Source organism: Macrobrachium nipponense, chromosome 11, assembly GCF_015104395.2.
Source record: "Macrobrachium nipponense isolate FS-2020 chromosome 11, ASM1510439v2, whole genome shotgun sequence".
Lineage (NCBI taxonomy): Eukaryota > Metazoa > Arthropoda > Malacostraca > Decapoda > Palaemonidae > Macrobrachium > Macrobrachium nipponense.
Window position 1 is genome coordinate 3,290,819 of NC_061087.1, and position 24,248 is coordinate 3,315,066.

Here is a 24,248-nt window from a genome sequence, read left to right on the forward strand (position 1 = left end):
GATTTCGTCTCTCATGGCTCAAAGGACTCGCCCAGCAGCAGTCGAGCCTAAGCGGAGAAAGGACGTCAGGCTGCCAGTCAAGAGGACGAAGTAGTCTCCTTCTCTCTCGTCTCGTTCGTCTCTCTCTCCTCCTCCGGATCGTCACTGTTCTCGTTCTCCGGGTAGATCCTACGCTCAGCAGGACGCTTTGTGCTTTCGACAGGACGCTTGCTACGCGAAGCAGGACGCTTTTGAGGACGCTCGGCAGGACGCTCTCCGTTCAAAGCAGGACGCTTTTCGGACGAGGCAGGACGCTTTTGAAAAGCAGGACGCTTTTGAGGACGCTTGCCTTGCTAAGCAGGACGCTTTTGGCGCCTCTTGTCAGGAAGCTCGTGCTTCCTCTCGTAGGGACGTGTCTAATAGTAAGACAGTCCCCGTCGTTTCAAAGGACGCTCTACGTTCACAATATGTCCGTCCTTCAACAAGTTTTAAGGATCGTCGTAAGGGCGAGTCTGTGCCTGAAGCGGTAACTTCCAATCAGCGGAAGTCTTTGTTTAGACCTAAGCCTGCTGGACATACGCCCTCTCCGGATGGGCGTTCTCCAGTTCCTCTTAGAGAAGAAGGGGAACATAGTAGTCCAGCGAGTTCAGTCGAAGAGGAACCTCCTGTAGCTTCGGCTGTCTCAGACTATAAGGTTCTTGTGCGGCTGTTACGTTCGTCCTTCGGGGATAAGTTTCAGCCGGCAGCCCTTAGGTCTCCTCCCTCTCAATTTTCGTCTTCTAAGTCAGTCAAGACTCCTGAGTTTGTCGAGATGAAGACGTCGCTTTCAACCAAGAGGGCTTTCAAGAAGCTCCAAGATTTTATGTCTCGAAGGAAGGACCAGGGCAAGACCACTTTCGCCCTTCCTCCCTCTAGACTCTCCGGGAAAGGAGGCATTTGGTATGAAACCAAGGAGGACGTGGGGGTGAAGGTTCCTTCGTCCGCTCTTGGGGACTTCTCCAGTTTAGTAGACGCTCAGAGGCCCCTCTTATCATCTGCAAAGGTGTCCTGGACTCCTGTGGAGACGGACCACCACTTGAAAGGACTGCTGCGCACGTTGGGAGTCTTCAATTTCTTAGACTGGTGCTTGGGAGTTTTGGACCTTCAGTCTAGAAGCCCTGATTCTCTCAGTCTGGGGGAGCTGTCCAGCGTGTTGTCGTGTATGGACAAGGCCATCAGGGATGGTTCGGAAGAGCTGGTTTCTCATTTTGGAACAGCTTTCCTGAAGAAAAGAGCTCTTCTATGTAATTTTACCGCTAAGTTGGTTTCTCCCGCTCAGAAAGCGGAATTGCTCTTTTCGCCTCTTTCGGACCATCTCTTCCCCCAGGCTATGGTGAAAGATCTTACGACTAGTTTGCAGGAGAAGGCGACCCAGGACCTCTTGGCACAGTCTTCAAGGCGCCCAGCAGTTCCTTCTACATCTTCGTTCGTGAGACCCCCCGAAGAAAGTCAAACCCTTTCGCGGGGCACCCCCCTCGAGGAGCAGCTCCTCGAGGGAGAGGTTTTTCGAGAGGAAGAGCTTCATTTAAGCCAAAATCTACCAAATGAAGATCTTGTCCTTCAGACGCCAGTCGGGGCCAGACTGAAGTTCTTTGCGGAGGCATGGAGGCAGAGAGGGGCGGACCCTTGGACTCTCAAGATCGTAGAGCAAGGGTACAAGATCCCCTTTTTACATCCTCCTCCTTTAACATCAACTCCCAGAGACCTCTCTCCGACTTATCAGGGAGAGAAGAAAAGCATCCTTTTCGATCTTTTAGACCAGATGGTCGAAAAACAAAGAGCGGGTGAGCAGTCGTGGACCTGGGGTCACCGGGCTTCTACAACAGGATTTTCCTGGTGCCGAAGCAGTCGTCGGGTTGGCGCCCAGTCCTGGATGTGAGCAGGCTCAATTTTTTTGTGGAGAAAAACAAGTTCAAGATGGAGATGCCTCAGTCAGTGCTAGGAGCCTTGAGACCGTGGCGAACTGGATGGTGTCTCTAGACCTGCAGGACGCGTACTTTCACGTCCCCGTCCACCCTCTTTCAAGGAAGTACCTGAGATTCGTCTTAGGCAACAGGGTTTGGCAATTCAGAGCCCTTTGTTTTGGTCTCAGCTCAGCCCCGATGGTTTTTACAGTAATAATGAGGAATGTAGCGAGGTGGCTGCATTCTTCAGGGATCAGGATATCCCTCTACCTCGACGATTGGCCGATCAGAGCGTCGTCGAGAAGAAAATGTCTGGAGGACCTTCAATCAACGTTAGCCCTAGCAAAGTCCCTGGGCCTTTTAGTCAACTCCGAAAAGTCACATCTGACCCCGACACAGTCCATCGTGTATCTGGGGATTCAGATGGATTCAGTGGCTTTTCGGGCGTTTCCATCCCAGGAACGTCAGCAGCTAGGCTAAGAGGAAAGTCTCAGCCTTCCTAGGGAGAGAGGCTTGCTCGGGGCTAGGGAATGGATGAGTCTGCTGGGCACCATTTCCTCGCTGGAAAAGTTTGTCTCCTTGGGAAGACTGCACCTCAGGCCTCTTCAATTTTTCCTTGTGGAAGAATGGAAAGCCAAGGAGGACCTGAATGCGATCCTAAGGATCTCAAACCCAGTGAAAGACCACTTAAGATGGTGGCTCGACCCTCAGAAGTTGCGAGAGGGCTTATCCCTAAATCTTCTGAGCCCCAACCTAGTGTTGTTCTCAGACGCTTCCATTTCCGGTTGGGGAGCAACACTAGGAGGGGAGGAAGTGTCAGGCTCCTGGAGAGGGGAACAGGTAGCCTGGCACATCAATGTGAAGGAACTGGCAGTGATCTTCCTGTCGCTGCAGTTCTTCGAAGGCAAAGTGTCAGGCAAGGTCATTCAAGTCAACTCGGACAGTACCACAGCCCTTGCATATCTGAAGAATCAGGGAGGAACTCACTCCCGATCCCTTTTTCTCCTTGCAAGGGAAGTTCTGCTATGGGCAGACGTAAGGCAGATCAAGATCCTGACGAGATTCGTGGCAGGGGTACAGAATGTCAGGGCGGACCTTCTCAGTCGTCGAAATCAAATTCTGCCAACAGAGTGGACCTTGCACCAGGAAGTCTGTCAGCATTATGGAGACTGTGGGGACGTCCTCTAGTCGACCTTATTTTTTTTCGCTACGTCGAGGACGAAGAGGCTTCCTCTGTATTGCTCCCCGGTCCTGGATCCAGGAGCAATTGCGGTGGATGCGTTGCTCTGGAGCTGGACAGACCTAGATCTTTACGCCTTTCCCCCATTCATGATCATAAGGGAAGTCATGAGGAAGTTTGCAGCTTCAGAAGGGACAAGGTTGACTCTGATTGCCCCGATGTGGCCAGCAAGAGAATGGTTCACAGAGGTCATGACTTTCCTTGTGGGACTTCCCAAGAACGTTGCCCTGGAGGAGAGATCTACTCAAACAGCCTCACTTCAAAGGTATCACCAAAACCTCTCCGCTCTGGCTCTGACTGCGTTCAGACTATCGAAAAGTTGGCCAGAGCGAGAGGCTTTTCGAAAGCAGCTGCGAGAGCAATCGCTAATGCTAGAAGAGCCTCTTCAAGAGCTGTCTACCAGTCAAAGTGGGCCTCCCTTCAGGGCATGGTGCAAAAAGGAAGGAATTTCCTCTTCCACGACCTCTGTGAACCAGATAGCAGATTTCTTGCTCTACTTAAGAAATGTGCAGAAATTGGCAGTCCCTACAATTAAGGGTTATAGGAGTATGTTGTCGGCCGTTTTTCGACACAGAGGACTGGACCTCTCTGACAACAAGGATCTCCACGATCTCTTAAGGTCGTTCGAAACCTCCAAGATTCCACAGGCAAGACCACCCTCATGGAATCTCGATGTGGTTCTTAAACATCTTATGTTAAGTCCCTTTGAGCCCTCTCCACGAAGCTTCTCTACGGGACTTGACGAAGAAAGGCGCTTTTCCTAACTTCTCTGGCGATGGCGAAGAGAGTTAGTGAAATCCAAGCGTTCAGTAGCCTAGTGGGCTTCAAGGGGGACAACGCTGTCCTGCTCGTTGAGCCCAACTTTCTTGGCTAAAAATGAGAACCCGTCTAATCCTTGGCCCAAGAGCTTTGAGATCAAAGGTATGTCGGGTCTCGTGGGTCAAGAACCAGAGAGAGCCCTGTGCCCTGTCAGGGCTCTCAAGTTCTATGTTCATAGAACTAAAGAGATAAGAGGTCCCTCAGGTAATCTCTGGTGCTCGGTGAAAAGACCAGATTTGCCATTGTCAAAGAATGCTGTGGCTTTTCTTTTTGAGGGACGTCATTAAAGAGGCTCATTCATCTTGCCAAGAAGACTGATTGAGCCTCTTTAAAGTGAAAGCTCACGAAGTCAGAGCCGTAGCTACTTCTCTTGCCTTCCAAAGGAATATGTCTATCAAAGATATTTGATAGCACCTTTTGGAGGAGCAATTCCGTATTCGCCTCACATTACCTCCGGGATGTGAGAACGATTTACGAGAACTGTAGTTCTTTGGGGCCATACATTTTGGCAGACACAGTTTTGGGGGCTGAAGGTAGCTCTCTTCCTACCCTCCCTTAGCTTAGTTTAGGTTAGTTTATTGTTGTGTTTTTGGTTGATGGTGAGATCTACTGTGGAAATCTCCCATTCTTTAGTTTAACTGTCAGGGGTCTTTTGGTTAGTTGGTCAGGTGGTGGCCGGTTGCTGTGTTACTCCCATATGTATTTGGCTCGATGGTCTTGTCACGTTGAGGTCAACGTCCCCGTTGACAGAGCATCCGAGTGCACCAGCACTTACAGGGATCTACACCTGGTGGCAACTCTGAAAAAAGCAGAAGCAGGCTTAAGTGACAGTAATCACAGAGTCTACTTTGCTAACAGGTAAGGAACCAAGAAGTACATCATTTACTAATTTAAGTTTCCTAAAAAATCCTATTCTGTCTTCCCACCATCCGAAGGTGGGATTCAGCTATATATATATCTGACAGGTAAGTTTCATGAACAAAATGTTATTGTTATAATACAATTAAGTTTGTTCATACTTACCTGGCAGATATATATAATTAGAGTGCCCACCCTCCTCCCTCAGGGGAGACAAGGGGTCATGAATAAAATATGAATAGAAAATGGGATGGTTCCTGATATCCGCCTCCCAGCGGCGGGAATGGGTACTACCACCTGGCCGCCCACTGCATGTGCCGCGAGTTTTGAAATTCTGTCGGACGTCAGAAAATACAGCTATATATATATCTGCCAGGTAAGTATGAACAAACTTAATTGTATTATAACAATAACATTTTGTACCTTGATTCATGTACCTAAAGCAGTACAGATTGCACTAGACTTATATACGTACTATATAATTTTAGTTTTGTTTGAACATTGTGTATTTGATTTCTAAATCTTATTCAGCCTGCTCATCATATGATTTGCCATTTTAGTCTTTCATTAAAGTCCAGCTTAAGAAAACCTGTACAGTACTGTTTATCACTACTAAATGTTTGAAAGATTCATCCCCATTAATCCTTCCTGTGACTAATGGTATTTTGTCCCTTTCCTCTTTACTCAACCATTTTTAATATCCCTTACAAAAATTTCCTCAATTACAGTTCCAGGCTGTACCTGTGGGGGTGTTGGGGGCCTGGGTCGAATGGCCCTCCTGCTCAAAAATTTCTTGAAGTCCATATTTTCTGTGACTATCCTTTTCATTGAATTGTACTTTCAAAGTAATAAATAACAATACACACTCTAAAATATTTATCAGTTATATTGTCTTTTGTTAAGTCAAAGTATATAACATACCAACAAATAAAGTAATATGCATGTTATTGTTAATATATTAAATGAATCAATCTATAAAATATAAGAAATATTTTTGAATTTCAGTGCAAACTTTCAACATTACAAGTAAAATTAGTCTAAGTATAAAACATAACAACAAATAAAGTAATATGCATGTTATTGTTAACATTAAATGAATCGATCAATAGAACTGAAGAAATATTTTTGAATTTCAGTGCAAACTTTCAACATTATAAGTAAAATTCTGTTAACCAAAGTCAGTACCTGAATATCTAATTGGATTGAAGGGCATAGACCACGTGCCCAATTTTGGGAAAAAAGACCCCCCATAAAAAACTCTGGGCACGGGCCTCAGTTCTTTACTACAAATCCAGTTTGTTCATACACAGAACAAGCCTTCAGTCTTAACAATAGGATAATCTTCTAGCGCGCGCTAGCTGGAAACCGGTTAAAAACAATCAAAGATTGTAAAGCAAAGAATCTGTGGCATCTGGCATCCCATATGTATATGAGGTGGAAGATGGTCATCAACCAAGCTTGGGACGCATCAGTCTTTCTTTGACTGCCTTGGAGAGTAACTGCATTGTGCTCTCCTTCCCAAGATGGTTGCTTTGTTTGTCCGTTATTTCTTTGCATTTTAGAGTATGTGTGCGTGTGTGTGTTTGTCTGTCCTTTGATCATGGATTCCTCCAAGAGTTCCAAGCCTCATCTTGAATATCCCTCTTTGTCTGCAACTGGCTGCACAGACTGTAGCAAGCTGTAGGAAGATGGAATACCTCCCTCCCTGTAGAAGACTTCTAACGGCTTCTGTAGATCCAAAAGCGCTGTAGAAATCTGTAGACTCGTAGAAACTCTCGCAAGTACCCTGGACAAACGACAGCAACATCTCTGCACAGCTGGTGGACGCCTTGCTAGCGTCGGGGAACGACGATTATGGTGTGTAAGTATATGTCAGTCAAGTCATCGGTCAATCAAAAAAGAATTAACCCCAGACATACTACTTCTATCAAATGATGACCCCAAAGAGTCAGAAAAAATAATAACTTAACGTCTCCCAATTAACTCCATTTAATATGACCTGTAAATCATAAGTCATTATCACAACTCGCAAAGAAAATATTAAGTTCACTAACTTAATTCTCCAAACTCACACATCAGCACACACAATCCAGAACTCATAGTAACTCCACGGACTTCTGCACTCACATTTCAAACTCGAAAGTTCCCACAAGTAAAAAAAGAAAAAAAATAATGAGCCCAAGAAAAAAAAAAAAAAAATCACGTAACAAGCCCAGACCCAAAAATCAAAAATGTTCTCTCAAGCTCTGATATTACAGCAACTCACAAAATCAGTAAAAATCTCCAATGTTTAACAGCAAAAACCCTTTACTGCTCACATAATTAATTACAATGAGACTAAATGTCAAACGCCCATTTATGTAAATCACAACCCCGATAAATTACATCTCCCGTCCAAAAAGAAATGCTATTTAAAGCTGAATCCCCAATTACATCTCTTGTAAGAAAAGGAAAAAAAAAAGGAAAAATAAAAAAAGATAATCACAAGTAAACTTCCCCATCATAAAACACATAATGTATGCATGATATACATAACCCCGCATTTTCCCCAACAAATGCAATATGCATAGTTACGGAATTTTTTTTGCCATCGCAACGATTCATGCGACCGGACACGGCCAGAAAGCAACTCTTACACGTGCACTTTCATGAAATGCTATGATCAACATTTCCAGACATTGCAAAACTCTGAGCAATCACCACTAGAGGAAGAGCATCAGCACACCAGACTCATCGCAGCGGTTTCAGCAAAAAATCCACCTGCGGACACGTGCTCGAACAGCAGCATGAAAAAAAATGTCTAATCAGACTCGCAAGTTCAGAAACTCATGATTCTCAAAAAAAGGTCTATACTGACACTAAGTAAGCACATTTCACTAAATTAACTCCAGGATTGACTAAGCTGCTCAAAGATTGTCTCGAAGACATATCTCTCGCATGTTACTCCCCAATTATGTATATAAAAAATTATCACCTATTCGGGATAAAAAACTACGATAAACTCGTAATTTGGCAATTATATGCCTTCAAAAATAACACACTTGTGAACATAAAAAATGCACAACATCTCCATAGGACCACAATGCAGTTATGCCACTCGCCTCCAATTAACCACGAAACCAAAAAGAAAGAACCACAGAATTCTTCTCTTGGCTCGAAAAAAACTACAGGAATTCAACTCAAAAAATCATAACCACAAAAAAGGTCACCCCCAAAGATCAATTCCACCTCCATATATATAAATATATAAATCACCATATTAATAATAAAACCACTCCAGTGATAAAAATATTTCCTCCATTAAATTAATAACCACACCACCATATTCCCTCTTATTTCCCCAATAACCACATGTTAATAAAAAACCACCACTCCAGGGATAAAAAATGTTCACCTCTATTTCGGCAAATAAAAAATACTTACCTCTATTTCACCAATAACTCCATGTGGAATAAAACAGGTCTCCAAAGAATATATTAAATCTCCAAGCAGGATAATAAAAAAATGTAACTCCCATCTCCAAAAAAATGCACTCAAAAGCATCCAGCTGACACACTCACAAATATTGCCCATATATCTCCTCAAAAAGGTGTCTCCATTTGCAACAAAGATGGCTGCAAAATAATTGAACTAAACATAGCTCACACCACCCCAGGCAAATATCAAATGGCCAAAAATATATCTCCAATATATTATATCTCAAATTATAACTCCAAAATAATATACCTCCAATTCTCCAGAGAATAACTCGGTGTTATAGTCAAAAGCTATAAACTCTGCTTAGTGTAACTGCTGAAAAAGGGCAAAACTCGGCAAATAAAAATTGTCCAGGAAATTCTAGAAAAAATCACCAATGTGCCACAACTCATTATAACAGAACTCCAAATTCAAAGTGTCTAAGCAAAGACTTCTCCATATGCACTACGACATAAGCCACTAGAAAACTCAACCAAGTTTCCTATCTCTGGCAAAGTTGTCACAAATACAACAAAGGTATTGTGCAAGAAAACTCTCTATTTCTGGAACATAAATATCCAGAGAATAAAAAATGTAGTGCCATTACGTATGCATTCAAAAAAATGCAAAATTTTCCCCATAAATCTCTCTGCAGCATCAAACAGCTGAAAACACAAACACGTTCCCGAACAACGACTCTAAGTCACGAACTGAGATATTTAAAAAAATTCACACAAGCTGGAGAGAGAGAGAAAAAAAATTCAAATTCACTCATGATAAAAAAGGAGAAAAGAAAAAGCAACGGTTCTGTTAACTATCCCCGTGACTCACGAATATGTCAAGCAATTATCTGCTGAACTCATGAAAAAGAAAAAAAAAATGTGTTGTTAGTTCCTCCCAAATTAAAAAAAAAACATCACCCTTGACAGCATTACGGCACCCACGTATTAGTATATAAAAAAAAAAAACAGTATCACAAGTATCATTATCAGCAATATCACTAAAATTGCTATCATCAAAATCACCAGTATTAGTATAAAAACATTACTAATGTTAATGCTTGTCCATTCACCAAAAATTCAGCACAAAATTCACCAAAGATTCAGCAAAATTCAGCCAGATTCATCACCCATGAACGACTGACATATTCTCTAAAGTCACAAAAATTCAACAAATAATGAACCACAAAACTTCTCCCATGATTCACTGTAATAATTCTCTGTAATATAATTATCTGTAATAATTATAAAATAATCTCCCATGAAATATCTCAAATCTCTCGTAAAATATATCTCAAGTAATCATAATTCTTAAGTAACCCCCTGTAAAATATCTCAAGTAATAGTGATGATAAGAATTCCCCAAAACTCAACACCATTTCCCCAGTATACACCAATATTGCCAATCCCCCACAATCAACACCACCTGACAACATCAGTCAGCAATCATCATCAGTCAGCACCACCGGTAATCACCAATTGACGACATCAGTCATCACCACCCATCACCACTTAGCACCACTTTTAAAGCAATCTCTCCAACAATAAAAAAAATAATCTGTGTCCCCAATCCTGGTTGGTAACCGCTTCCACCTCGTATATGTATGGGTTGCCAGATGCCACTGATTCCTTGCTTTGCAATCTTTGTTTTTAACTGGTTTCCAGCTGGTGCAAGAAGATTATCCTACTGTTAAGACCTCAGGTTTGTAAGCTATGAGAAATAAAAATGCAAATTGATTAAAAATTTGCCATTTTTACATATATCAAGCTTCTTGAATATAAAGAATTAACATTTAATTATCATTAGTAATATGTAACAATTTATTTTCTTGTGTATTTCAAAATTGCATTATCAGATTATGCTTTTTTCTCTAGGCTGAGCAGTGGCTGCATGCAGAAGCTCAGGCACAAGGATGGGCCAAAGCTTCTAAATTATCTGGTCGGGTTACTACACAAGGGCTTGTGGGAGTTCACATTGATGGTCCAGTTGGTGCTCTGTTAGAAATAAACTGTGAAACAGATTTTGTTGCACGTAATGAACAGTTCAAGGCAATAGTAGCCCAGGCAGCAAAGGAATGTGCTCTGAATGCTGCTATATGTCAGCAGGATACTTTAAAAAAAGTAAGTTCGTTTTAGTATATGTAAGTCAAGTTTTACAAATGCATTTATTGCTAGTGGTGACTGGGAATTCAGTAAAGAAAATTTCATTTCTGTGTTTAGCTCTACAATAGTTAACTGTTGTTTATGTGGTGAGTGCACTAGCTGAAGCTGCCATATGTAGTCTGGTATTGTTAGTCCTTTAAGTATCTGCTTGGGTAAATATGTTTGTTTTTACTTAAAGCACAAGATAACTTTTGGAGCTGCTGAATGAGTGTGTCAATTCTTTTGTCAGTAGCAAAAACTTAATCAATAGGCCGATTCCACCTCTCAGGGTAGTAAGCATGAGTTAAAAAAAAAGTTTGTGTAAATAGAATAGTTACTTTAAATTTTGAAGAATATCCAAAGTTGAAAGTTTTTTTTACTGCTTTTTCCTTGCTGTTATGATTGTGTTATGCTGGCACTTCAGCCTAACGGACAGTCAGGCTGCCTGATAATTAATGAAATCTGACTTTTAACAAAGATTGTCCTATAGTGTATACTAAACCAATACCCTGAAGCCAACTTGCATGGCTCACAGTGTACAGCAGTTCTGTATACAGTAATTAGTGGCCTATTGTTATTGGTATTTTGTCATTATCATTCAGTGTTAAATGATTGAATTACAAATGCAAGTGGAATTTTCCCATCAGGGAAGCCTGCATGAACTGATAAGTAAGCCAAGGCAGTCTTATTACCACTGCCTGGCAATATAGGAAGTACAACAAGCTGAATTCCCTATTAGGGAAGCTTGCATGAACTGATGAGCCAAGACAGTTTTATCATCATTGCCTAGCAGTGCATAGATATTACAACAAGCAGAATTTTCCTACCAGGGAAGCCTGCATAAACTGATTGAGTCAAGGCAGTTGTATCACCACTGCCTGGCATTACGGAAAGTACAGCAAGTGGAATTTCCTATTAGGGAAGCCTGCATGAACTGAGCCAACACAGTCGTATCACCACTACCTGGCAGTATAGAAATTTCATATTAGGGAAGCCTGCATGAACTGATGATCCAAGGTAGTTATATCATCACTGCCTGGCAGTATAGAAAGTACAGCAAGCAGAATTTTTCCTATCAGGAAGCCTGCATAATCTGATTGAGCTAAAGCAATCATATCATCACTGCCTGGCAGTATATAAAGCACAGTAAACAGAATTTTCCTATCAGAGAAGCCTGCATGAATTGCTTGAGCCAAGGCAGTTGTACCACCACTGCCTGGCAGTATAGAAGTCCAGGATATATCACTACACCCTAGAAGATGCAGACACTTCAAAAGGGGTTGGGTGAGGGTCCCCTCAATACATGATTGCTTTATGGGAAAATAGAAGACTGTTCTGTAGATCCTATTGGTTCAGAAGGGAAATTTCAGTGGCTCCTTTGAGGACTCAGAGCAGCTACCAAAAGTAGGTTTTTCCAACGTCAAAACCTGTTGCTTTTGCAAAATGAATTGCTTTTAAAAATACATATACAAGTCAGTAATGTGCAATATAGCCTAACAGAAATGTAGCTAATTACAATAGTTCTGCCTATTAAAATTACATATGATAAATACACAAAATGCATATAATACAAAAAATAAAAATATTTTTGGGATAGTTTTGAGAACAGTGGAGTGGGCTATAGTATATCCTTACCACTGCCACCAAATAAAAAATGGTATAGAGTAATGATTGTTAGCAGGCTTTAAATCATCCAAAAGACCAATTACCAAGTTGATTGCCATCAAACCGTTAACTGTCAACTTAATGGTAAAAAAGTAAATTTTTTAAGCCCTGAGTTATGTGAGCCCTGTCATACAGCACTTCACTCCCATAGTTCTTAAGATAGCTGCAATGTGGTGCTTTGGTCATCCTATTACCCGGTTGTGGTAAATTTAAAACCAGCTAGTCATATGCCCAGTTGACCTAGGTCACACTCTGGGTCTACTGATATTTTTAAATTCATCCAATCAGAATGATTTATTCATATAGTACCTGCATACACCCCCACATAGGTTGTAAATGTTTGACGTTCATGTTATTTGTGGGCGTCCAGGATGCAAAGTCCTTCTGTTCAAGTCAGACTACGGCACCAAAGTCAAGTTAGGAAGGTAAGAGTTTCAAGAGGTCAGGGCACAGTGCTCTACAAAAGGTTAGGTTAACATTGTTTTGGTTAAATTATTGACAATGCTGGACCATGCCGATATATATTTCGCCATTATGGTCAAGGTTGCCCAGCTTATGGAACAACACTCCCAGAATTACAATTTTTGTAAGCCCATGTATACAATCTGTACATGTATTTTTTTACAGTTGCTGGGTTGACCAGCATCTCTATTCTTTCACATAGGCCAAGAATGCAAAATGGCGGGTCATGGCCATAAATCGGTAACATTTCATTTCAATTAGATTGTAAAAAATAAATATACATGTATCTTATGGGATATTTTGCATTTTTTCCGTTGAACTTACCTGCTCCCATTTATCTGTAAGGCTCCCATTTTTGTGTTTCTTTATTAACATAAGTAACCCAAAATTTTATATAAAAACATTTTGACAGGTACAGTTATGTAGTATATACATGTATACATACACTAAAATACAACACTGTTACAAATAAATGTCAATAAAAATACCAGAGAGAGAGAGAGAGAGAGAGAGAGAGAGAGAGAGAGAGAGAGAGAGAGAGAGAGAGAGAGAGAGAGCACACACACACTGGAAATACATAGTATTTCATCACGAGTTACATACATACTTGTATTACATAAACATACAAACAGTACCATTTAAGACATTAAGTAGTTAAGTAGTGTACGTATATAACGTACATGAATGTCTCATTTAAAAAAAATTACTTTTTACCATAAATTTAACAATGTACTTCAAGTACATTACATTATGGAACCATACTGTATAGTGCTGTAATTTAGAACCTTTAACAAACAAGAAAACAGAAGCACACATACTTTATTTGCAAATTCAAAGCCACAAAGGTGGAGTTGATACAAAGCGCAGGCTGTCATTGAGACATACAGATACTGATTGATAACCTAGTGTTCACAGGGTCGGGTATTATGGGTCACTTACCCTAGGAACAAAGAACCCTCACTTACAAGATTTATTAGACAGTGTCTAATAAATCTAGCTAATTTACCAAATTAGTACTGTACTCCATTAAGTACAAAGTATTTGAAATTTTACCTGACTCTTTCAAATCTGTTAAGTTGAGGTGCTCGTTTGTATTCATAATTTTGTAAAAAAAATTTGCAATTTTGTGTTTATTTTGTTTGGTTCTCCAGAAAATTAATAGAATGAGTATGAACATGCCTGTGATATAACTTTAAATATTGGTTAACTGGTCATTGTATTTTTTTTTTCAGGAGTTTATATCAGAAGAGCAGCTAAGGGATATGGTGGTCAGTGATGGTAAAACCTTAGCAGATCACCTTGCACTTGCCATTGGCATCATTGGGGAAAATATGAGCTTACCCAGAGCAGCACGATTAATTGCCCCTAATGGTGTGCAGCTTGTTGGATATAGTCATCCTAGTCCACCTGATGCAACACAACTTTTAGGAAAATTTGGTGCAATTCTTGCACTTAAAAGTCCTGGTACATTAACTGATGTAGCCAGACAGTTATGCATACATGTCATTGGTAAGTTTGGAAGACTGGTAGGAAAATGTCTATATCCCAGTATAATTTGACATTAAATAGATGTCAGTAAATTGTGTTGCTTTACAATTTTCTTTTAGATGGGACAGAATGTCAAAATACAAGTCTTTTCTTTAAAGTAGGTAGCACTCACACGAAATGAAAACATCAGTAATCATTAAAAGAGTACCCCTGTAGTACCATATTAATCCCATGAGGGTTTATGTTCTGAGGTAGTGCATCTGACTAACAATCATGCAGGGAGTCCCCGGCTATAGGCGGACTCATTTTTATGGTGCTTGTCTAATGAAATTCTGCGATTTATGGTGCCATAACAGCTGTTTCGGTTATCGGCGTTAAGGTGCTGATAATAGAGTTATGGTGCCTTAACATACATAACAGAGGCGCCATTAACCGAAACTTGGCGGCATAAAGGCCATAAATCACCAAGTTTCGGTTAATGGCGGTTTTTGCTTATCAGCCCCCTGCCAATAACCGAGGACTGCCTATAGTGTATGTTTTTGCTTATTACGGGGTATAGTATTATTTACAAACATTCAAATTAGATTTAATTTTGCATGTGATGTAGTTTAAAAATAAATATGAATCTCCATCCTGCAATAACATAATAACCACATTATCATTAATTTTTTTTTTTAACTGGATAATTGTTAGTTTATTTTTGTGCTCCTTTTACAGGCAAAAATTCTTCCCTCACCTGATAACTACTACTTGTATTATATGTTGCTTTACATTGTCTTTGCATATTCCCCGTTCCTATGTGCCATGCATGCCACACTGTAAAGTGCCAAAAGTTTATTGTAGCATCCATTGTGCCACAGCTGTACTATTGCTTTCCTTTGGTCTCTCATTAGCTTTTGATTTCTTAACTTCATTTAATTTACCTTTGTCACCTTCCAATTTTCATTATAGTTGCTGCAAGTGCATTGGTTACCATATTCAGTCAAGTTGCCTTTACTTGGTACCATACCCATGACTTATAGTTACCAAGCATTACATTTTGTTTCTTTATGCCATATTCTTCAGAACAGTACTAAAGTTCAAAATGTATTTTGGGTTTCAGCAAAAATCATCTCTTCAGTGCTCCCATCATTAATTTATGTTTTCCTTTCCTTTTGCCATCATTGATTCCTCTGTTAGCATCTAGATGTATCAGCCAGATTACCTACCTCCCATATCTCATATTAATTTATTCACAAAAATGTTTTGCCCACATTTTCTTTCCTCTACCTAATCTGACATCATCAGCCCTCTTGTCCAAAAATAATAATGGTACCAAAAATAATAATGGTAATAATCCCCTTGGGATTATAATTCAATGCAGCATGCTGTCAGCCACTAGCTACATTGCATTGCTATTTACAGTAATTCTTATTGGTTTCCCTTTGGACTGTCTATTCTTATCAGTTGAACTTTCTGGGACTGTTTTACTTATCATCTCCTTCAAAAATAATTATTAAGTTCTGATTGCTCTGCAAGAGGCTAGAATTGTGGCACAGTGGTTTGGTTGAACTATTTACATTAGTTCTTGTGTCAGCATCAGCAGCTAGAAGCTATCATTTATTAAAAATATTTTGTCATTTGAACACTGATATTCTGTGAAGCCTTATTAATAATTTGTTACTCGATATTCTCAGTGTGGACATTAACTTGTACAATTTTAGTTATAGAGGTCCCACTGTGAGTGTCCAGACCTACATACGAATCTCTGCTTCACACTTCATTCTTCTGTATTACTCCATAGTGGACTTTGTCACTTTATCTCTGTCCCATAATTAAACCATCTACACTATTGCACCATTGTGAAATTTAAATTTATGTACTAATTTTCAATTATTTTAATTTTTTTAATGTTAACTTTCTTATGCATATGACGAGCCTGTTATCCCTACCTCTTGTTTAACCCTCTTACGCCGATTGGACGTATTAAACGTCGAGATAAATTGTCTCCCGGGTGCCGATTGGACGTATTAAACGTCGACATAAAAAAAGTTTTTCTAAAAATTTGTGGAAAAATACTTATAGGCTTACCAGCCGAAAACTTTTGAATCACGCGCCTTGGGGGATGCTGGGAGCTCACGGATCAAGGCATTGTTTTGTGTACAATCGTTACGCAGGCGCGCAAGCGTGAATTTCTTTTCACACTAAAAAGTATCAGTGACACATCTCAGAATTTATGTCGTCACTTTGACATAATTTTTGCACCATTTTAAATTAGCCGTTACATGGAGTATTATATATGAAAATGTGCGCAATTTCATGTAGAATACAACAAAAAATACTCATGATTGTAGCTTTTATCAGTTTTGAAATATTTTCAAAATACTCATGATTGTAGCTTTTATCAGTTTTGAAATATTTTCATATAAATAACGATAAGTGCCAAAATTTCAACCTTCGGTCAACTTTGACTCTACTGAAATGGTCGAAAAACGCAATTGTAAGCTAAAACTCTTATATTCTAGTAATAGTCAATCATTTACCTTCATTTTGCTACAAATTGGACGTCTCTAGCACAATATTTCGATTTATGGTGAATTTATGAAAAAAACTTTTTCCTTCTGCGCAGTAACTCTTCCGATAAATTTTTTCGTGCGATTGTCGTAATGTTTGCACCTTTTAAAATTTGCTGTTACATAAAGTTTTATATATGGAAATGTGCGCAATTTCATGCACAATATAATTAAAAACAACCCATAGTTGTAGCTTTTATCAGTTTTGAAATATTTTCATATAAATAATGATAAGTGCCAAAATTTCAACCTTTGGTCAACTTTGACTCTACCAAAATGGTTGAAAAACGCAATTTTAAGCTAAAACTCTAATATTCTAGTAATATTCAATCATTTACCTTCATTTTGCAACAAATTGGAAGTCTCTAGCACAATATTTTGATTTATGGTGAATTTATGAAAAAAAAACATTTTCCTTACGTCCGCGCGGTAACTCTTCCGAAAAAAATCAGACATTTTTTTGTGCGATTGTCGTAATGTTTGCACCATTTTAAGTTAGCCGTTACATAAAGTTTTATATATGAAAATGTGCGCAATTTCATTTAGAATACAACTAAAAATGATTGAAGGTTGTAGCTTTTCTCATTTTTGGAATATTTGCATATAAATTACGATAAATAAAAAAAAACCACGTTCAGTCAACTTTGACTCTACCGAAAGTCAAAAAACGCAATTGTAAGCTAAAACTCTTACAGTCTAGTAATATTCAATCATTTATCTTAATTTTGAAACAAATTTGAAGTCTCTAGCACAATATTTAGATTTATGGTGAATTTTAAAAAAAAATTTCCTTCCCTCCGCGCGCGGATTCTGCCGCAAATCTCTGAAATGCGTACGTCGCATTATCGTTATATTTGCTCCGTTTCATAGAGTTTTATATATGAAAATGTGCGCAATTTCATGTAGAATACAACTAAAAATAATTGAAGGTTGTAGCTTTTCTCATTTTCGAAATGTTTGCATATAAAAAAATTCGACATTCGATCAATTTTAACTCATCTGAAATGGTCGAAAACTGCAATTGTAAGCTAAAACTCTTACAGTATAGTAATATTCAATCATTTATCTTCATTTTTAAACAAATTGGAAGTCTCTAGAACAATATTTAGATTTTAGATTTATGGTGAATTTTTGAAAAAACATTTTTTTATGTCCGCGAGTTACGAATTCATGCATCATTTTGATCATTTTACAATGTGTTATATACCAAAATGATCGCAATTTAGTGTACAATACAACGAAAAAAATTAACTCCAATTATATATGAAATTTTGTTTTCGCGCTATCATATATCGCATTATTTATATATGATAATTATATTTTTTTTCATTTCTGATGGTTGCATACTAAACTTCAGGCAATGAAAAAAAAAGAATCCAAAAATTAACTCTTAATCTTGAAAACTAAGCGCGCTGTGATTTTTTGAAAAAAATATTTTTTCCGCTTTGGCGCTCACTCCGAGACAGCCTCGGCATGCGGGAGACGATTTTTATTATACCCCTTCGGCGTAAGAGTTAATATTTTGAGAATTTTCTCTCCTGCTAGATTGTGGAAGTTGTATTTATCGCATGGTGTAATTTCGTATCGGCCTGTACTTGTTGCTATATGCATTTAATGATTTCATGAATTTTTATGGAAATTTGTAAGTTTTATATTAAATTTTGTGTTTTACTAGCACGGGCCAAAGGTTGCAGTTATGTATAGCCCCACACATTTGTTTACCATGCCTAAGCATACTTATCAGGGTGTCTGTTTAGAACTTATGGATCTTCTCTGTTCTCTCTAGACAAGGATCTTCATCTCCTGTTATGGGATGGGGACATGATTTATCCTGTTATTGTTGTTCATGAGTGTGGCAAAATTCAGAATTCATGTGCCTAATGAGAGTCAAGAATCTCATGGTATCCTCTTGAATTTGTAGTAGGTATCAAGAGGAGATGCCTTGTGTCTGGTGCAAGCCATGAGACTATCTAATGAGGGCCTCACCTATTAGGTCAGCCTTCCATCATAGTACCACCTCAACCACCCCATGTAGTCCTGATGCTGAAGGAAAAGTGCTGAATTTTGATGTGTGGGAGATCCCCTCCTTAACCCACCTACCTCCAATTTTTATCTTGTTACAAAGTATCAGTGACCATTTCAATTCATGCCAAGCTTTGGGTATACCTTGGAAAAATGCAGGTTACCATAGAGTATTTTAAAAATTTATTATTTTACTTTTGGGAGAGTACCTTATTTTCTTTACCTTCTTTACAGGTATGAACCCAAAAGCCATTGGAAGTCTTGATGACCCCAAAGCTCCAAACTCGGATGAAGAAACTCTTCTTGTTCACCAAGAATTCCTAACTGATCCTTCAAAAACTGTAGGGGAAGTGTTGCAAGAAGAAAATATAGAAGTAGTAGATTTTATTAGATTTGAGTGTGGAGAGCACAAAAATGAGGAATAGTAGTATTTAAATTATAATTTTTATGATCTGAAGAAAATTGTTGATGAAATTAAAATAATTGTACAGTCCAGGATAGCCTATATTATTCAATCCAAAATTATGACAAGGTTGCGGTAAATACTGAATACCATGCTGGAAAAATTTAACTATCAAGAAACTGTCTTTCATCATGTAATAATACTCTGCTAATTTAATTCACAGTATTCTAAAGCAAATTTTTAACCAAAAATATGATTCCAGCATGCCAAATATGAAAAAAGTGCTGATATAGATTCCAGCATTCCCAAGTATAAAAGTGCCAAAGAAAATGTTCAAACTCAATTTGGTTTCGTGACTTCTGTGGAAACAAATTTCATGTAGGAATTAATCTAAGATGCAAAAACCAAACTATGAATGTAATTCAATTTAGTCATTCTTTTATAAATGTGGAGGTAAAACATTTTAAAGAAGTCACCATAGTATGATTTTGTACATAAAAAAAAAATGTTTTAAAAATATGTTTAAAATTTTTCTTTTTTACTTATTTCAGGACAATACTGAACATTCAGGAAATGAAATTGACCTTCTTGTCATCTTTAGAAGGAGAAATTCGTTCATACAGAAAATCTCTTTAAATTACTTGGTTATCAATTCCTCACTCAAATTCTGAAATCTCTCTTTACAGGTCAATTACAATCAGTTGTATAATTGTGGACATGGTAGATAAGAGGGTTAATTTCATGTAACAAAAGGAAAAATTTAAATATATATTTTGTATATTGTATAAAACTTCCACAAATATCAGAACACCTTACAATAATATGAACATCTTTGGAAAACATAACCAAAACTACTTATAACTGGAACTAAAGTCTATCTTTGATCTTCTCTGCAACAGCTCTGAGATTTCCAAATACCTTAGACGGAGGGCTTCCTGAAAGGGAAGAACAGAATATCAATGACATTACTATCCAGAAATGAAGTTGCTAAAAAAATACAGTGTCCAGCAGCTGGAAATTGGAGAGATCTCAATGAATTAGTTGGTTTAAACATATGAGTATCCAGGAAAGCAGTAGGTATGGAAGTACTTGAATGAAGACTGATAGAAAGACCCAGAATTCATGGTAAAGGGCATTTATAAAGACCTAGGCCTCATAAGAATTCAGGCAGAAAGTGCACAACACAGAAGACATCAGTTAAGAGTTAGCATAAATACCTCTCTCTTTACTTTAAAAGACAACACTACAACGAAAAAAAAATCTGGGAAACAGCTTCTGCCCATCTACATGCAGTTTACTATGTAATTCATTTTTCCTCTTATTACCAAATGATAACCTGGTTGTATTCTCAAAGATTTACAAGTGCCTGATAACAACCCTTTTGGTACATTTCAATATACTGTAGCAAAGAGATATTGAGTAAGAAGCAATCGTACTTACCAAGAATAAGATTACATATCGCTCTTCTGGCAACCTGGATGTTCTGATAAGAACCTAGAATATGAATGCGAGAATCTGCAAGAATTATACGTGTGCGAGTCACATTTTCTATGGTGTAACGGGTCCTGCCTCCTTTACCAGCTATCCGTCCAATTGCACGAGAAAGATGGTCCCCTTGTAGAGTCTGTTTAACTGTGAAAAGTAAAAAAATTTTGTATGTAGTGACAATTGATTCACCTATAAATGCTGAAAATATAATGCTTTAAACAGTATATATCTATGATACCATAATACCTCAACATACATAATTAATTCACTCCAAATCGAAAAACAAGGTGCAAAATAAACCCTTAAAAATTACCTTGATACCATACAAATGCCTATAAACAACTCTTGACGTTGAATAAGTTGCTCAACATTTTTTTTTTTAATTCGTATTTTAATTGATGCTAATGCAAAGAAAAATTAAACCTTTTTCATGTACACTCGACAAGAAAACTGAAGATACAGTTTTCATTAGCTTTCGTTCATCGAATTTCCCATTTGTTTTTACTGAAAAGAAATATTGCTAAATTTAATCTAGAATATGAAAATACACTGCAAATTATCATATTAGTTAAAACTGCAAAACAAAACCGTTCAGATACTTAAAAACACGATATATGTCCGAAGTAATTGGAATTTCTCAGATGGATTCGTTCATAGAGATCTGGTATATAGAATGTGAATTTCTGATTGTAGTACTATGTATCACGACGACAATATATACTCGTTTTCCTTCATGAACGGGGATATTATTGTATCATTGTAAGTGGCGAATGCAATTATTTTTAGCTTCTACAAACTCATGTTTGTATTCCAAAGCGTTTAATGTTAGCTGACGTCAATGGCATCCAATGTTGCTAAGGCTAAGGTAGGTTGAGCAAATCTAGTTGCCATCCACAAGAGCGTTGTCTATGTGGTGGAGGAGCCCTAGAACTTCGAGCGGGAAAGAGCAAGTCACTGGATACTGGCTTACGTAACGGATTTCACACTATGATTACTTTGACGTTGACATGGATCGAATGCTAGTTGCTGTTTACAAAGCAACCGTCTTTAAACATAAATCTTTATCAAGGTTAAAGTAGCATGTCAGCTCAAAGATTTTCTGGCGATATGCTCCCACTACAAAGCAGTTCGTAAATACATTTCTTTGCTGCGAGGCTGAAAGATCTCCCAACACATCAGCATCATTTGCACGATATAAAACTTTAATTGCCTGTGCAATACATATTGAGTTATTTGTGGTAATAACTATTTTTACTTAACAGCTTTTTTTGGGAATGATTTGTGGATGAAACCCGATTTTCACAGATTATATCAAGAGAGCAAGAATGACCGCAGCCTGTGTCTAAAATTTTCCGTTTTTTTACAATCTTTGAATGTTATGGCAACTGTCGAATGAAATCAAGATTAGGGTATGAATTTCTTAGAGAATTAACTTGAATATTATGATCCTTCAAATTTTATCTAGCATAGTGCAGCACGATCTTGGCAGTCATATCACCCCGTTTCCCAGGTATCTGTGCACCGACTCACCGCTCTTTCTTCTGCCTTTCCCCGTCACAAGTCCCGTCACCAATAATATAATTTCTCTCTCTCTCTCTCTCTCTCTCCACTTCTAAAACATACTTTAAAAATATATATATTACCACTCAATCTCCCAAAGAAAATATAATGAAATTAAGTAGTTATAAATAGGCCTAAGCTTTCACGTAAGCAGATTTTGTTCTCTCTCTCTTTTTAAAACACATTTGAAAAAATATTATCACTCAATATTTCAAAGTAAATATAATGAATTAAGTATCTCTACAGATAGGCCTATGCTTGTGCGCTCTCTCTCTCTCTCACACACACTTCCAAGTTTCTCTCTCTCTCTCTCTCTCTCTCTCTCTCGAATCTCTCTCTCTCTCTCTCTCTCTCACTACTTTTAAAGCACATTTGAAAAAAATATTATCACTCAATCTTTCAAGTAAATATAATGAATTAAGTATCTCTATAGATAGGCCTACGCTTGTGCGCTCTCTCTCTCTCTCTCTCCCCCCCCACTTTTGAAAAATTTGAAAAAATATTGTCACTTAATCTCTCAAAGTAAATTTAATGAATTAAGTATCTGTATCGATAGGCGTATGCTAGCGCGCCCTCTCTCTATTATCATAATATTTCATTCTTTACTGTATTGTTCCTCACGATTTCCACAAGTACTGACCAAATTTTAAAACACTTTCTCTCATTGTTTAAGATCCGTCTTCAATTACGCATGAATGTTACGTCAGTTTAGTGTCAAACATTACTTATAAATAAAGTTTCACAGTAGGTTTTAAAAAGGATGATCGATATCCTGAACTGACTTTACCAAATCAACATTAACGAATAATATAGAGCCTGTTTCTACATTCAAGTATAAATTATTAACGGACCTCTACAGAATCTTTATGGTGTAAAGTTAATGGAAATCTAGAAAGCAACAAACGCTATGATTTTGAAGCTCCGCCCCCTTTCTTAACATTCCTTGCCGAGTGTACTTGATGGGTGACATGGACGGGCATTTTCACTGAAGACCCAAGACCTAGTTCAGGCAATCCCCTATTTACAAGAGGGGTTCCGTTCTTGAGAAGAGTTGTAAGCCGAAAATCCGCGTCGTACAAAAAAAAAAAATTATTGAAAATCATAAAAAATCCTAAGAAAACCTTACTTTGAATGCTATGGGTGTCTATTGAGAACAATGTTAGCTGCATTTTAATTATTTTTCATAAAAAAAAAACTTGAAATATTGTTTAATGTACGTATATACTCTTGTAAGGTTTGATATTTAAAGACCAATTTTAAGGCTTAAAATTTTGGGACTGAACATTACATGTGGTATAGGCTAGATTTGGATATGTGCAAGAGTTTGGTACTAAGCTAAGCCTAAGCTTTGGATTTCCCGACAACAGACAATAAATACAAATGTTGTTTTACTTATTTGAGAATCTTTTAATATTGTTATGTTGATTCTATATTGAAAAGGTGCAAACTTAGGGACTAGGCTAACCCTACCATATTCTCTGGATTTCCTGACAACAAGTCAACAAAGTAGCATTTCTTTCCTCAAAAGTTGACAAACTTTTATTTTTGTATAATCATGACAATAAATATAAATATTGTTTTACTTATCAGAGAATCTTTGATTATTTTATGGCTGTTCTAGGCTTTTAATATGTGCAACCTTTATTTCACAAACGTAAAGAAAGTAGCCACCATTTGCATTTTGTCAGCTGATAACTCTTCATTTACGATTCACAAAGATTCGTGTATTTTTTATTCTATTGGTAAAATGATGCTTGTAATTGAAAAACTTAGTCATGCAATACATTTAATAAAAAAACATGATATTGTTATGATACAATAAAGTTTTATGCATACTTACCTGGCAGGTATATATATAGCTGTATTTTCTGAAGTCCGACAGAATTTAAAAAACTTCCGACACACGCAGTGGTCGGCCAGGTGGTTAGTACCCATTCCCGCCGCTGGGAGGCGGGTATCAGGAACCATTCCCATTTTCTATTCATAATTTTTATTTCCACTGTCCCCTGAGGGGAGGTGGGTGGGTACTTGAATATATATATATCTGCCAGTTAAGTATGAACAAACTTTATTGTATCATAACAATATCATTTTGCTCATGAACTTACCTGTCAGATATATATATATATAGTTGAACCCCACCGTTGGAGGTGGGAAGGGACAGAATAGAAG

At 38.0% G+C, this 24,248-nt stretch overlaps 2 protein-coding genes across 3 annotated transcripts in view; one reads left to right on the forward strand and one right to left on the reverse strand.

Annotated features, from left to right (window-relative positions):
* The window catches only part of LOC135216928 (elongation factor Ts, mitochondrial-like), a 32,044-nt gene extending 12,926 nt beyond the window's left edge, over positions 1-19,118 (forward strand). The window contains exons 3-5 of the mRNA XM_064252491.1: positions 10,170-10,415; positions 13,796-14,072; positions 18,860-19,118. Of these exons, the coding sequence (XP_064108561.1) occupies positions 10,170-10,415; positions 13,796-14,072; positions 18,860-19,050 (714 nt within the window). The 3' untranslated portion in view covers positions 19,051-19,118. The remainder of the gene's footprint in view (positions 1-10,169; positions 10,416-13,795; positions 14,073-18,859) is intronic.
* LOC135217005 (RNA-binding protein PNO1-like) overlaps positions 18,997-24,248 on the reverse strand; it is a 49,796-nt gene continuing 44,544 nt past the window's right edge. For both annotated transcript variants that reach the window (XM_064252612.1, XM_064252693.1), the window contains 2 exons: positions 20,469-20,660; positions 18,997-19,963 (listed from right to left, as the gene is read on the reverse strand). In XM_064252612.1, coding sequence (XP_064108682.1) covers positions 19,896-19,963; positions 20,469-20,660 — 260 coding nt within the window. In that variant the 3' untranslated portion in view covers positions 18,997-19,895. The remainder of the gene's footprint in view (positions 19,964-20,468; positions 20,661-24,248) is intronic.